We start from the raw sequence: 16,962 nt of genomic DNA on the forward strand, positions 1-16,962 counted from the left end.
CAATTAATGCATTCATCTGAATGCATGTTTAATTAATCTCTGTATGTGATGTTTTCTTAGCCCTTTTACACTTCTGATGAAGTCTATTGGTGAACATGTATTCTTCCTTGGATAATTATTAAGTACACCAGTAGCTCAAAACGGGGATGGTAGTCAGGGTTGCACAGATATGAATAAGACAGCTCATGCTGCCTTCTGGGTATCCTGATGCTGTCACACAAATGGAGACACTAAGCGAGCAGTGACCTTCCCAAACATCAGCATGACCTGTGGACTGTCAGGCCGTCCAGTCTCCTCAGTTCAAATGCTATTCGTAGAGTAGCCTGAATATTGAATCACTTTTGGAAATCCCCCACCCCAAGGGTACACCTCCCCAGGGGCTTGGTTACCTTGTAAGTTAACTTTCCTTTGAAAGCCCCCTGCTATTCATAGACATGGTTGATACACCGAGTTTCTACCTCCAAGATGAGGCAGAACTTGTGAGTCGCTTTCACCTCTATCATGACAACAGTTGAAAGAGTAAACATGAGTTCTCACATCTCAGAGCTTAGCACACCTCACAGCATAAAGGTCATAAGAGAAGCCCCCTGCTCACCCGCTTACCTACAATAAGCACACTGGGCCAGAATCTGCCAGGAACACTCCCACGCTGTGTCAAAACTGATGGACCAAGCTGCTTAAGCAGCCTCACCCGCCTGACATTAAGGACTTAAACAGCTGGTGGTTCCTACCTGCTTCCTTGAACGAGCCACGTCACATGTCACTCGGCTCAACACGGGGCCCATTCATGAAATTTTGGGGTGGAGGGAGGCAGTATGAGTAAGAGAGGGGTTCACGTTCTGATTTATGTATTTGAGGGTCAGCCTTGCACCCTGTGCTGGCATGCTAGCTGACAGCAGCTGCCATGCCAGCCTGACTGTGTCAACATGGACTGGAGCCCACACTACATCTCTGTGGCTCTCCAATATTGGTTACAGACTCCAGGCCATGCACACTCAGTACTGATGGTTATATGAGAATAATCTTTGATTACTTTGTAGAAAGAGTAGAGAGTGTCAGACTGTATGTGTCTATATTCATGTGTGTATACAAGATAACTCATATATATATATATATATATATATATACACACACACACACACACACACACACACACACACGCATGAGTTATCTTGAAAAGAAATATTCATGTTAGAGAGGAAAAGGCCCTGCCTTGGTCTATCTTAAAGACGAAGCTCTCACTCTCTGTGAGCTACTTCACCTCTCATTAAATGATGAGGACACTTCTGCTACTTTATAAGTAAACAATGTACTTGCAGGTCTAGTGATTCTATGAAAATAACAAAGCCAATGGGTTGATGTAATGGGGACCTAAAATTTAGTTTCCCTCTCAACTTCTGATGTGAAGAAATGGCTCGTGTGATCTGGACAATGGATCAACACAGTCTAAACTCAACAGAGCTTCATGCTAAGTAGACTTAACCAAAAGGAGGCAAGAAGCGATTCTTATTTAAAACCATACTAGTGGAGGGGACTATAGTCATCATAGACTTGTTTTAACGAATCACAATAATCAGCAGGAAGGATTTTGTAAGTCTATACCATCACCCACCTATAGCCCTGAACAGGGCAAAAATCAACAATAATTTTTTTAAAACCTATAGTTCTAATGCCAGTCTCAATAAGACGGGTCTTTAAAACGATTATGATGCCAGTGTATATTGACAGTCAGCAATACCCCAACATCTCCCGCAGGCTGCCATGATGGGCTCCTCAGCCTCAGCAACAAGCATTCATCTGGTCCTCGCATGGCATCTTCTAGATTTGAACCACAGACACGTGCTCTGCCAGCATCATCTCCTTGGGGTTGTCCCGCTTGCAAATCCACAACACTATAAAAACATTCCCCGGGACATTTTATTTCTTGTTGTTCTCCAAGCCAACATCAAAAGCAGTTTTGCTTGGGTTTTTGTTTGTTTCCTATCATGCCAGTCCACGACACACTTTGGCAGTTCTTTTTAGAAGTTACATTAAAAAAAAAAAAAAAAAAAAAAAAAGAGGCCAGCAAAAATATCCCCCATCCAGTCCTTTCTTCTTCTGCAGTCCCTAGGAAGCGGGCTGTGGTGATGGCTCCTCACACGGGTCCAGCTGCATTCTTAGCACGCCGATTTTNGCAGTTTTGCTTGGGTTTTTGTTTGTTTCCTATCATGTGAGTCCAGGAAACACTTTGGTACTTATATTTAATAAATAAATTAATAAAAAAAAAAAAAAAAAAAAAAAAAACTAGCAAAAATATCCCCCATCCAGTCCTTTCTTCTTCTGCAGTCCCTAGGAAGCGGGCTGTGGTGATGGCTCCTCACACGGGTCCAGCTGCATTCTTAGCACGCCGATTTTATGAAGATACCAAAGCTGAAGGAATTCCTCAGGCATGGCATGGTAGCCCGTGAAGGGCAAGACGTTGTCATAGTAGTGGTGACTGATGGGCTCCCCTTGCATGTTCACCGAGAAGGGCCAGAAGCCATAGATGGACACCTCCTCACAGAGGCCCAAGGCCGCACTCACCAGAAAGAGTCCCGTAGACAGGCGCTTGGCGTGTATCCCCCTACTCTTCCAGAACTTTCCAATGTTCCGAAGGAAGTTGGGGTTAGCAAAAAGCACTGTTTGATTGGCTCCGACATCTTTCAGCGTGTAATACACACGGAGAGATGGCTCTGTGCCTGTCTTCATAGAAAAGGCAGGCATGTAGATGTAACTGTGGTTGTAGATCTTCATGTTGTCCACAAACTTCTTTCTGGACCACAGCAGGTTTTCAAACCTATGGGAAACAAAAGTTCCAATCAAACCTCAGACACAGAAACAGATCAAAGCCCGCTCACCCAGTCCTCTGAAGGCTCAGGACGTTCATCAAACAGAACACGTCAAAAACACTTAACTTGGAACTTCTCATCAAATACCCCAACTTATCGAACACTCCTACCTTGAACTCATCAACATTCCTCAATGAAGCTCTGCTAGACTAATATCAACTGTTGATTTTGTTCTTTCCTAGAATGTAAAATGATTTAACATTTGTCAGTTCATAAAGATTGGAGGCTGGGGTGGTGGCAGTGGCCATAAAAGCTACACGTGTTGCATGTCAGAAACATAAAATGGGTTTCTTCATCTGAACATTAACAAGAATTACTTGCAAGATATCATGTTCTAGGAATGTTGAGTTGGCCAATGTTCTAGCTTTAAGACTCTACGTAGGGCATGTTATTGTGCTGCTAGACAGGCCTAAGAACTGGTGAGGTGAGGCATGCTTAAAGCCCCGGAATCCCAGAGACCTGAAGTAGGAGTGGAGCAGCCCCTCCCCAGCCTTTTTCACGCCTGCTTTGGACAGGTAGCCTCTGACTTTTTTTTTTTTTTTTTTTTTTTTTTTTTTTGAGACAGGGTTTCTCTGTGTAGCCCTGGCTGTCCTGGAACTTACTCTGTAGACCAGGCTGGCCTGCCTCTGCCTTAACCTCGACCACCAACTGAGAGGCTCACAGGCACTCAGTCCTGTAGCATAGCTCCTGGAGTTTGTCTCCATGCTAATGAGGTATCTAAACAGCCTTAACCTTTAACCAAAGGCCTTCCCTTCCTTGATATTCTCATGCCCTTCCCCAAGAGGTATATAATCCCTGGTTTACCCTGAATAAAATGTATGCGCCCATATCTACTTCCAAGAAAGCAATATGAACAAGCAAGGATCTTCTCAGAGAGCTGCTTCTTTAAAGATCACTGTGGGGGAAGGCCTTCTCCTAAGAGAGTCACCCCTTAGACTCCCCAAAAGGCTTTTCTCATCTCTCACCCTTCTGCTGCTCCAAACCCATTTCCAATTGGACCAGACTCTGTTCCTCTTGGGCTCCACTTGCCCCTTCCTGCCTAACGTGGAGATGCCTGGAGAATAAACATGGACCCTGGACCCCCATTCTAGTCTTCGCTTCCGGGTAGTACACCGACAGTACTCAGGTACCCAGAGAGGAAACCAGGAACCACAGAATTCATCCCAGACCCCACTTTCCCCTTCGGGTCCGGCATGTAGTAGTGTCCAATACCAGGAAATGAAACATGGGCTGTGGACTCTCATCTGGACTTTGCCCCGCCTTCTCCAGCCCGTGTGCTGGCAGAGCCTGGGCATCCCAGGCAGAGAGCAGAACACAGTGCCACAACTACATAGGAAAAGGAAGTTTTGTTACAGTTGTAGCTCCACCCAGACAGCTGCCCATATCCCTTTCTGGAGAATTTTCCTTCCCTCTGATCATCCATGACTACCTGTGGAAAAAAATCACTGATTCAAACAGAAGCAATTGAAATGTATGGACTACCTAAGTAGTCCTAAGTGCCAGGAGAGAAATACCATTACGGCTCGATTGTGTCTTTACCTACCTTTTACTAATCTTGCTTGCATATGTGAGTTGGGGCATATTGTACATTGTAGAGGTCAGAGGGCAACCTTAGGTGTCAGTCATGACCTCCTGTGTTGGTTTCTGGGTTTCGTTTGCAGCTGTATAAGCCAAGCTAGCTGCCCCAAAGCTTCTGGAATCCTATTCTCTCTGTCCCTCATCCCACCGTGGGACTGCTGAGATCACGGATGCTGGCTACTGTGCCCATCTTTATGTGGGTTCCGGAAATTTGACCTCTGATCCTCATACTTGCTCTGCTTCTCCTGCCAAGCCATCTCCTCCGGCTAAAGTCTCCTGTTTTAACTCAAGAAATCCACGCCCCATTAAGGAAACAGAAGTGTAACAAACACAACATAACGTCCCGGATTCCATACTTGATAGATCTGTAAAGTACGATAGAATGCAGGAGAAAAAACAACCAAACAAGCAAACAATAACAACAACAAAAATCAATCAGTTAAGCCTTGGAAGAGAGTGAGGTCAGAGAAAGCTATGGAATGGATAACGCTTCACCAGCTCTTGCTAGGGAAACAGAAGGACATAAAGCTACAAGATCATAGGTAAGTGCATGAACTGCCACAAAAATTAGGAAGGCTGTTGGTCCTGGGACAGGAAGGTGAGGCTGGTTCAGACAGTGGCTGAAGATAAGGCATGCTGTAAAATATCTCCCTTATCTCTAACATTCTGCCCTTACTGTCACCCTGTGGTGAGGGCCCTTCGTGCCGCAGTGGTTGCCCACAGCATATCAGTGTCAGGCTGTGAAAGAGGGTTGAGGAGATAAGTTTAGGAAGTAAAGAAGCTGACAGCTGGGAGAGCAGATAAGAGGCTGTTGATGCAGTGTAAACAAAAGTGGAAAGGTAAAAGGGAAAAGAGTCAGGGGAGGGAGTGATGGAGAGTAGGGGGAAGGGGAAGAAGGGAGGGAGGAAAAGGGAGGGGGAAAGAGGGAAGGGAAGGAGGAGAAGGGAGGGAGAGAGGGGAGGGAGAGAGTGGGAGAGAGGGAGGAGAAGGAGGAGAGGGGAGAGAGGGGGGAAGGAGAGAAAGAGGGAGAGAGGGGAAGGGAGAGAGAAAGGGGAAGGAAAGGGGAGGGAGAGGGGGTAGGAGGGAAGTGGGCAGAGGCAGGCAGTGAACTAGTACAGTAAGACTTCTTGAGGTCAGCTGTCCTGGTTCACATTCTCCACAGGGAGAGTAGCAACAGCCAAGAGCAGAATGGAGCCAGACATGGGCAGAGGCAAAGCAGGCCTGTTGTAAATGTGTGACCGTCACTGTGTTGTGAATATGTGACCGTCACTGTGACTACCCAGATTCAAAGCACTGGGGCAATTGTGGCTCTTCATCTGTCAAGAGGAAGGAAGGAATGGCCTCCCAGACTGTCTGCATGCCCTTGGTCATTTCCCCAGGGCACCAACCACGGAAAGGTGATGACTGTGTCTCCAGGAGAAGTTACTCACCTAGAGCAGCGGTTCTCAACTTTCCTCGTGACACCACCCTTTAACACAGCTCCTCACGGGGTGGCAACCCCAATGATAAAACTATTTTGCTGGAACTTCATAATGGTAATTTTATTACTGTTATGAATTATAATGTAGATACCTGACATGCAACCCCCAAAGGGGTTGAGACCACAGGCTGAGAACCATTGCCCTAGGAAACTCAGAAACATAGGCAACCATTTTCTAGACTGGTGCCAACATCTCTCTGATGAATTCCCAAGTTGGACATGGGCTCTGCTCAGCAACTCAATTGTTTCTACTCTTGCCCACCCTCATCCTTCGCTTTTCCTAATTTCAAAATGCCTTCCCAACAATGTAGAAGCAGCACACACACAACCTAACTGAATTACCCTGTGCTTTGTCTAGAATAACCTACAGACTTCATTGATACCCCACGGCCTGGAATTCTGGTCAGTCCACTGTTGGGCATTTATATCCCTCTGGCTCTGAGATACACTCACTTAGAAGATGCAATGGTTAATTACTGTTGCCAATTCGAATGGGTTTATTATTCCCCATGGAAAATACACTCCTGTGTGTACCCATGAAGATATTTCTAGAAAGGGCCCTGTAAGGAGGGAAGACTTGCCCTAAACATGAGCCTCACTCCTCCTTGGGCTGGACTGTGACTGGAGAAAGGAGGGAAAGCCAGCTGAATCCCAGCATGCACCTGTTTCCTAACTGCACACATGGTGCAACCAGTCACCTGCTGCCATGCCTGTCCCTCTGCCATGCCTGTCCCTCCTCCATGCCTGTCCCTCTGCCATGCCTGTCCCTCTGGAATGGACAAACGCTTCCCTAAGCCTTCCCCAAACTGCTAGGCATTTCTCACAGTGATGAGAAAAGACATGTACAATGGAGCATCCATGTGAGCGGTCTCTGCCTGTCCTTCAGTGCCTCTTCTGCATCCTTAACTACACCCTCCTCCCCTTTGCCCCTTATGACCAGCTTTGTATCTCTTCCCAAATGCTCATACTCGAAGGTGGATTTCCCCCTCTCTAGGGAATCACCCCCTCTGGCTTCTAGACATGGGAACTAGCCTCCCTTCCCCAGCTTAAATTAACCAGTTTCTGGCAGTTCAAAAATGTGTTTATTCCAAGTATGCAATGTGGCCTTGGCGCAGGCAAACACAGCATGAAATGATTGTTACGATAGGCTAGAATTTTATTTCAAAAATTCTTCTTGATACACCCACCCTGTGAGCTACACGCTGTCTCTCGTCTGCCATCAGTGTCCTGGGACAGTTTTTCTCCTTCCTTATTGCCTCCAGCAGAAACACAAAACAGGTAAATAAAATGTAATTTTGAAACTGCACTCAACTCAACTCTGTAACTGTTCACTGTCTAGCTGATGCACTCAACTCAACTCTGTAACTGTTCACTGTCTAGCTGATGCAGTCGCCACCTATTGAGCAATAGTTTAACAGTGCTGGTTTTGAATTTTGCTAGCTTGTTATAGAGTCCTGTTAGAACCACAAAGGAGCGGCACTAGCTGCCTTCTGCCCCTGGGCTGGGCTCTAGCCTCCACGTACACCACAACTCACTTCACACACTTAGAGTCACTTGTCCATTTGCCACCCCAGTGACACTCTACAGACTCGTGAAGACCCAACCCAAACATTTACGGCAAAACCCCTCATCCTTACTGAACGTTTTAATGGTCTTCTTTGGCTACTGCGGTGGCTGAAGCCCACCCAGCACTGAGTGGTCTGAAGGAGGAGGAATATCATGATTTGGATACTAACCTAAGCTACATAGTAAATTCCGGGCCAGCCTGAGCTACAGAATGGAAAAACACAACTCACAGCAGGTAGGATTGCTCAGTGGGTATAGACAGGATGAGGCTGCAATCCTGGGGGCCACCTGGTGGAAGGAGAGACTCGACCGGGGTGCACCAGTGCCTACCTGCATGTGCGTGCATGCATAATATTCAGATGCATAAACAAAGAACAGTAGTAATAGCAACTAAACTAAAATTAGTAAAAGTTATTGAATTTCTAAAAAAGAGTCAAAATATCTTTTAAGGCTGTATATTTCCCAGAGATGAGGGAATCCATCTATTTAACCTCCTACATACTAAAATTAAATGGAGTTCTCAGTTCAGCAGCCCATATACTAAAATTATATTAAGATTAAAAACCAAAAAAGTTCTGTTCATGCCTGTAATCTGAGTATGCAAGGCTGAGGAAGGAGGTTGGTTGAGTGTGAGGCCATCTGGGGCTTCCCAGAGAACTCCAGGCTATCCTGGGCTGCATATTCAGACCCTGTTTCCAAAGCAAAGCAAAACTTTAAAACAAAGAAAGTTGAGGTTTTATTTAAAGAAGACACCGAGATACTTGGGACCTTAAGAAACAAATTCATGTCCCACAAGAAAACTCCAACATAATTTCTAGTGGAGCCAGACAGTGATTGGAAATATAGATAATAGAAAATCAAAAGGAAACCTGTGGGCTTAGACTCCTCGAAGATACTAACAAAATTGCTGATGCCAAGGAGTGAAACACTGTCCTATGAAACATATGACAGCTGCTATAGAAGGGAAATAGCTCTGAAAATATTTACAACAGAGCAAACAAGTGGCTGGGCACTGGTGGGACTTATGGTCTAAAGCACTGGCACAGAATATACTCCAAGTCTCAATTAATGAGAAGATTAAACTATTTGGTTAACAGGTTGTTGTTTATTACACATTGCCGGGATTACAAATTGAGCAAGATCTAGAAACAGAAAGGCTCTATTTTTCTCTCCCTTCATCCAATTTCCAGAAATAAGACAAATGATGGTTTTTCAAAGATCCATATCCACAATGAAAGCAAGAAAGGAGGCAGACTTTTTGGGGACCCCGCCCCCCCCCACACCCATGGGTTGCCAGGCTTTGGGGAAAACCCCTCCATGAAAATTGTCCACAGAAAACAAAACAGAACAAAAACCGTAGAGAAACCAAAGCCAGAAGCAACTTGCAGAGTAGAAAAGGTGACGACATCTCGTGCCCATGGTCAGGAGACGCTGTGGAAGAGGGCATCCCTGCCAGCAGGTACCCAGTATGAACGTGAGGTATTAGGGGCACACAAGTGGGTCAGACTCAAAAGCCATGCTCCGTCTGTTACCAGTGCATGGGTGAAGAGGTGGTATGTCCAGGCAGATGTGTGCTCAGTCTAGGGAAAACTGGCAAAATTCTGTGCACACAACATCCACAACCAGACTTACATAGCCCAGAGGAATGAAGGCATTTACCTTTACCAGCACAAGAATAAAGATCTGCGTGTGACTGTGTACAATGACTCCTGGGAGTTACCCAAGAGAAACCTAGAGTGTCACAGTCTCAACTTCAGCAAAGGCCACCTTTAACAGGTCCTGACATAAGAACAGAGAGTCAAGACTTCACAGCACTGGTGGACAGCCTGGAACTCAGAAACAGAAGGAGCCAAGACCATTAGAAGATCAAAAAGAAATGTCTTGAAATCTATATTAGTCTCTTTAAAAATATTAATTGTGATTGTATCTAGACTAGGGTGATATAAAAAGGAGAATATTTAGGTAACAAGAGTTTCTGGCAGTTAAAAAATATAGAGACATATGGGTTCTGGCAAAGGGAAGCTCCAGGAACCGTAGTCTCGAAACCATCCATCAGACGGTGTTGAGCAAAAGCCGGAACCTCCAGGATGGTCCTCTCAACAGCCATGATTGCCCTAACAGGCCTAAAGCGCGACAGTTGCAAGGGGGTTACTGGGGCTCCCACAGGAATGTAGCATGAACCGGTGCTGCACAGAGGGCCTCTGTAAGACTCAGAAAAAAACTTAAGTTGAGCGGGATGGAAAACAGTGCGCCAGGCTGTTTGCCCGGTGAGCTTCATGTTTGTAGCCAGCAGCGCAGGCATGACCTGAGTGGGGAGCTCAGCAAAGCAGCGTGCGCAGGCCTGGCCTGCTGTGAGGGCCACTAGAAGAGAGATCAATCTTGACTTTCCCACAAGAAATCAATAGACACATTAGAAATTTAAAACTGTAATTAAGCATGCTGCTTTCAAATCAAAGAAGAAAAAAAGTCAGCCAAAGACACTGGAAAAAATTGATTTCTTGAAAGATGACTTGAGGGCGTGTGTGGGGGGAGGGTGCCGAAGGGAGACGGCTGCTTTTCTTTTTAAGCTTTATTGTTCTCTTAGATTGTTTAAAAAAAACTGTGGGCGTGCATCATTTTTATAAAACTGAATATTTAATTTTTAAGATCCTGAAAAACTTATAAAAGTGTTGATCAAATTCAGAAGATGATGAAATTTTTTTCACTAAAAAGATAATATATAAGTATGTATGCATCTATGTACCTATGTATCTATCTATCTAGATGTGTGTATATACATGGACATATGCATGTATGTATACATGTATGATTGCATTATACATGTATATGCATGTGTATATACATGTAGGCATCCATGTGTACATATATATATGTTTTATGTATATATGCATGCATGTATGTGTGTATGCATAAATGTATATATGCATGTGTGCATACATGTATGTATGCACTGTACTTGTGCATATGCATGTGAATGCATGTGTGCATAAATGTGTATATTGTACATGTATGCATCTATGCATGTGTGTATGTGTGTGTGTACGTATGTATGTATATATACACACACATAAAACCACAGATATTAAAAATTCACAAGTCCACATAGCGAGTCTTCAGTTTAAAAATATACACTTTAAAAATATAGGATGAAAGCTTCTAAAGGTGCCTGCACATTTTGTTACAAGAGAGAAATCAATATTATGACACACCTGCTGTAGAGGCCACACTGTCATCAAAACATATTAAAATAAGAATTCAGCAACATAAAGACGTACACACTGTGGGAGAAAAGCTCTTACAAAGATGTCTGTAAGAGGAGGTCTGTCAGTATCCATCCATGTAGTGTAGACAGCAAAGCCAACTGAAACATTTATTGGAGCCAGGAGAGATGTGCGCAAGATCATTTTACTACACACAATCATGGAGGATTTTTAAAAATACAAAATAAAATATTTAAATTATTACTGTAACACAGCTCTGCTCGACCTGAGACAAATTTAACAAATATGTGATCTTTCACAGAGACATTAAAATGGATAGTGTTTATTTTTTAGTCTTCCCCACATACAGGTGCAAATTCTACATAGTCTCAATTATTATTTTAAAGTGAAATTTGAGATGAGCCTGACTTTCGCCAGAAAGGTATAAACTAAATCAGAGCTTGTATTCAGGACCACACTTAGTGAAGGAGTGGTGGGGGGTGGACAGGACTGGGAGAGAGGTGGCTTGCAGTGCCAAATCTGAGCATAGAACTGTAGTAGCTCAGGAGGCCCCAGAGACTGGGTACAGCTCTCTACACTTGAGGACTCCTCGTCTGATCAATGACATTTCAAACCAGCTTTCGTGAGATTGTACATGGTAGCAGGACTGCCAGGTAATCAACAATCGAAGTCAAGATAAATGTTTGCTCCACCACTCAGGAAATTTAACTTCAGATGGGATGAGGGTACCTACATACAAACTGAGAAAAACACAAGGGTCATCTGTAAAACCTGGGGACACAAAAAGCTCCCTACCATAACAGTAAGATCCATTAAGCAAAGGACTGATAACAACTGCTTCCAAAATAGACTTGTGGGTGGGGCACATCTTTACTCCCAGTACTTGGGAGGCAAAGAAAGACAGCTAGATCTCTGTGAGTTCTAAGCCGGCCTGGATTCTTATTTGTAACATTAGTGATAATCTGGGATAAAGAGTGATGCAATTAAATTATAGAAATAGTCAACAAATTTCCACTTAGGAAGCTGGGAAGATGGTTCAGTGGGTGAGAACACTTGCTGTACATGGGTGAGGGGCTGAGTTTGGATTCTCAACACTTACGTAACACACCAGGTATGTTCTCACATGCCTGGGACCCCAGTGATGTTGGGGGCAGGGACAGGAGAAACAAGTGTGATCCCACATGCCTGTGACCCCAGTGGTGCTGGAGCCTGTCCTTACTACGATCCTGGTTGTATCAGTACTCCTCAGAGTTCAGCTGTCTCTGTGATCCTGTGATCCTGTGATCCTGTGATCCTGTGATCCTGTGATCCTGTGATCCTGTGATCCTGAGTGTGTTATATCTCCTGGGAGTCAAGTTGCCTGTGGGACCCTGCGATCCTGGTGTGACCAAGCTCCTGGGATCCTGGGATCCTGTGATGCTGGGTGTGTTAGAGCGCCTGGAAGTGGAGCTTCCTCTGGGAGTTGTAGTACTGGCTGTGGAGTTTGTGCCCAAGTTCTGCTCAGAGCACAGGCTCAGACCAGAAGGCATAAATATTAATCTTTAAACTGTATTCCTAACAGACCACTCTGCTTCCACCAACATGAAAAGGAAACCAGTCATCAGATGCCATGTGAGACTTAACCCAGCCTTCCAGCTCTGTTTTAACCTGCCTCCCTGTGGTCCCCACAGAAATATTTGTCAAATGATTTTCTTTGTTTTGTAGCTAATACAATCTTATCTAACCTCTTCTACAGCTGGACTTATCTTTGTGAGAAATCTGAGTCCGTGTTCCCAGGCCATGGTTGCTTTTATGTGGTTCAAGAATAAACTGTCTCTCTTCCCCCTTTAAAGTGAGAAGTGCGTTCTGTATACACCTAAAGCGTACATCTTTAGGGCTGGGAATGGTGATGGTGATCATTAAGGGTTTCCCTTGAAGCAGGAAGAACTGTGTTTGATCCTCAGAACACATATGAATGCTGGAAATGGTGGTGTGGACTCCTGTTTCCACAGGAGTCCTTCTTGGGCTGGAATTATAGGTCTGTTGCCATCTTCACACAGCATTTATCCTGTCTCTGCACAGAGTGGTTGACTGACATCAGCATTGGGCTTTCACATGCACCCATACACATGTGTTCGCACCTGCAAAAAACATACATGCACATCCAACCCCATGCATGAAAGTAGAACAAGAGCAGAGGGAGTTCTTCAGTGACTTTTTATCAGCGTCAATGGAGTCCAAGCTGTCCCGGTAGTCCAGCCCTTTATGATGTAACCCCTGCCTATGCCTCCTCCAGCCCTTCTTGTCACCAGTAGCAGCTGGCTGCCTTGGGTTGCCCACCAGTCCCTGTGCCTGGCTTTTCTCAGACTTGAGCATGCACTCACTGCTCCTTCTGCCTGCCTTGCCAGCTCCCATGATTCCACAGGACTCTGCACTGACTCATGGCACCAACTGTGGGGCTCCATTGTCTTCTCTGTTGGTTCCCTTATTGCTTGGTTCTGTGTTATCACCTTCACTTTCTTGTCTTCTTTACTGAATTGCTAGTGTCCTTTCTTTACATCTGTGTCCTCTCAGCTCAATGCTGTGCTTTTCAAAGGGCAGGGATTGGGGAAGCATTTGTTGAATGACTACGGTCAATAGCTAAAGTCAACAGCCAAGGACTTCTGAACCATTACCACAGCATGCATTTCATTCATTTCAAGGCATGATACAAGCGTGCAAAAGGCTTCTCCCCTTTCAGGAAAATCACTATAATGCAAGAGACATTCCATTGTTCATCAAACACCACTTTCTATCACTGCCTTTTTTTTTTAATGCAGACACAGCCCCTGCCTAAAACCAGAAAATGAGTAATTAGATACCAAAATGGCAGCCTTGCCTACAAGTCCCTCATTAGATGCTAGCTTATCCTTTTTGTAAGCACATTGTGCTAATTTCTGGAAATACCCAGCTTTCTAAGAAATCACACAAGCAGTTTTAATCTCAGGAACTCCTTAGAACATACAAATCTCTTTTTCCAGAAGGAAGGAAAATGGTTCTGGCAGTATCCTTTTCTCTCTGGTGGTCCCTAGGGCAGCAGTCATGCGAATGTGTCTGCTTGTCCACATGAAGTAAAACCATAGTCAACTTTAAGGACAAAAAAAACAATTCATTTTGAGGCCATACAGAAAGAGGTGTGCCCTAACCTGTGGAATGCCACCATTTTTTAGAAAAGGACTAATTTTATTTTACACGTATGAGTGTTTTGTCTGCATGTATGCATGTGACTCTGTGTGTGCCAGTGCCTATGGGGTGTCAGAGAAGGGAGTCAAATCCCCTGGAACTGGAGTTACAGATGGTTGTGAGTCACTGTGCTGATACTGAGAATCAAACCCAGGTCTTTCACCAGAGCAGAACTTTCACCAAAGTTCTCTAAGCACTTGAGTCATCTGTCCAATGTGAATGCCATCCTGTAAGTAAGAAGGATTACGACCCTGTTGACATAAAAAAAAAAAAATGTGTGTGTGTGTGTGTGTGTGTGTGTGTGTTGATTCTGTCACATGTGTTTAACATACATGGTAGGTTCCACATGCTAATCTGCAGATAGAGAACAGAGAAGCTACTTTGAGAAGATAGTATGTGTCCCTTCTACAGGAAAAATGTAACATCACACCAGACACCTCATCTCTTCACAGCCCACTGTCTCTTCTAATTAATAGGAGGAGGATGAAGCATCTAATTAAGAGGATCCCTGTGTGGACAATGCAAGCTCCCATATACAGCATTCCAGGAAGGACACACAGCATATGTCTGTCCTTTTCTTCTTACCTAGCAAGACCAACACATGGTGCTTTGCATCTGAAAGACTCCTACAGAAATGTCTCCTCTGTGGAATCAAGTCAGAACTTAGGAGAGAATCCACTTATTAAACAGGTCAGGGCCAGCATGTACTTTTAGACAAGGATTAGCAGACACAGGTCAGTAGCTGTTCAGATCCCATTATTTCTATCAGTCAAAATTCAAACACATGACTAATCTTACAATAGCTCTGTAAATGACCAGAAGCAACAAGGCAGAATGAGCAGACAGTAAGAGAGAATGGTCAAGCAAGGTAATTCATAGGAAACCACATAAGAGCAGGAAGGATGGTTTAGCTGTCAAGAACAGTTGTTGTTCTTGAAGAGAATCTGGATTCACTTCTCAGAATCCATGTTGGGAGGCTCACAACCACCTCACAACTTCCTGTAACTCTAATTCCAGGGAGCTGGATGCTCTATGCTGACTTACATGGAGAACATATATACCCCCCCACCCCACCCCACCCCCACATAGTTAAAATAAAACTATGGGCTGAAGATGGCTCAGCAGTTAAAAGTACTTTCTGCTCTTGCAGAGGACCTAGGTTTAATTCTTAGCACCAACATGATGGCTCCCAACCATCTGTAACTCCAGCTCCAGAGCATCCGGCATCTTCTTCTGGCCTCTGGATATACATCATGCTATACATCATGGATATACATCCATGCAGGCAAATATATACACATACACATATATATACATAAATATATACACATGTATATATATGTATATATATATGTATATATATATCATAAAATAAGTCTTTAAAATAATCATAAAGCTCATTTATAGTAGAATAAGAATATCAAAGGATCTTTCTGATATCAAAAATGATAAGGCTAAATGGAAGTGGGATTTGACAAGAGAATGAAGCCCCCAGAATCGTATAAAATGAAACATTTTTATTTTATATCAAAGAATCTTGCTGCGCTATGCAGGTGTAGAGTAATTAATTGAACTACTCTTGCATTGAGTATTTCTAATTTATTCTGGGTCCCACACTCACTTACATAATGATGGCTTTCATTATCCAAGTATTATGTAAATGAAAGCTTTGGTCAACAAAACATCACAAATCTAAATTACATGGCATCTTGTTTTATTATATGTTTATAGTCTCTCGTCATTTTTCAGCTGAAAAGTTAAAAAAAAAATCAGTTGACTTTCCTTTTTCCTTTTTGACATAGACTCAACTTGTACTAAAGATGTAGGAGAGTACGGTAATTTGGATGAGGGCTATCCCACAGCTTCATATATTACAGTGTGTTGTCCCCAGCTGGTAGCACTCTTTGGGTAAGTTAGGGAACCTTTAAGACAGGGCACCTTGCTGGGGGAAGTGTATCACTGGGCACAGGCTTTGAGAATTTGTAGCCTTGGTCTGCCCGCCCTGCCTCTGGCTAGGGCTTTAGCAGGCTGAACCTGGGCTATTCTAAGTATAAGACAACTAGTGGGGAAGCCCCCTTGATGAGAACTTCTGCTATAAAATCATCAACATTGATAAAATGTTCAAGCTACTGAAGAGTGTGCTTATAAGTGATGGAAGAGCAGATGGAATATCCCCTGTCTGTACCACATAGACAGCTAAGACTACTTCTGGGGGTGGGTGGCTGCCACTGACATATGAGGGTGTCATTTCCTCCAGAGTGACAGCATCCCCTCCCGTGCCCAGAACCCATCACTTTGGAAACAGAATCAACCACCAGTCTTGACCCTCACGCTCACATAAACCCTTACAATGCACTGGGGTGTGAATTCTCGGAAGTGTCCTGCCACCCTCCCAGGCATGTTCTCCTCCCACAGGTGAAAGCAGAACTGGAACGTGGCTTGTGTATAAGCACAACACAGTATGTCCAAACTTATGAATGAAATCTTTGCGTGGGAATCCAGCACCCTGTAAGCTCAGCAGACTGATTTCTGAAAAGCTCGACTAAAAGCAGATACTCTAGAACAGAAGTTACTTTCAAACCCTGGGTGAAAGCAGACAAGGCAAGAATGGCGTCATTCACATCCTACTAGGAGTGAAGAGGACCCACCTACTCTTTAATACCACTTTATTACTTCTTCCTGGTTACGAAAAGCAAACTGGTAATTGTTTAATGGGAGAAAATTCGGCAACAAAATTAAGTACAAAGCAGTATACATGACATCTATTAAATGCATAATAATACGTATTGAGTGATGGCAGAGACATAGATTGGGGCGGTACAGATGATATAAATGTATAAACGGAGGGAGAATTGTAACGTGGGACCTGCCTACTGTGCCAGAGACCCTTTCTGTTCTTGCTCAGCTGTGGCCATCTCCTATTCCATTATTACTTTTGGTGATTTGTATCTTTCCTAATGGAAATGTGGAAATGTCATGACCTTCAAAATGGCTCATTGGGGTACAGAGAATGATTCTTATTTAATATCAATAGGTAAATAAGCTAATT

General features: G+C 43.9%; 1 protein-coding gene across 3 annotated transcripts in view; it reads right to left on the bottom strand.

The window, feature by feature from the left end:
• Positions 1-2,080: 2,080 nt before the first annotated feature.
• St8sia1 (ST8 alpha-N-acetyl-neuraminide alpha-2,8-sialyltransferase 1) overlaps positions 2,081-16,962 on the bottom strand; it is a 116,721-nt gene continuing 101,839 nt past the window's right edge. For 2 of the 3 annotated variants that reach the window (XM_021190775.2, XM_021190776.2), the window contains one exon: positions 2,267-2,815. In XM_021190775.2, coding sequence (XP_021046434.1) covers positions 2,329-2,815 — 487 coding nt within the window. In that variant the 3' untranslated portion in view covers positions 2,267-2,328. Of the gene's footprint in view, positions 2,170-2,266; positions 2,816-16,962 lie in introns of those variants that run through there. The other variant, XM_029535083.1, reaches the window with a different exon arrangement.

Source organism: Mus pahari, chromosome 2 (assembly GCF_900095145.1).
Source record: "Mus pahari chromosome 2, PAHARI_EIJ_v1.1, whole genome shotgun sequence".
NCBI classification, from domain to species: Eukaryota; Metazoa; Chordata; class Mammalia; order Rodentia; family Muridae; genus Mus; species Mus pahari.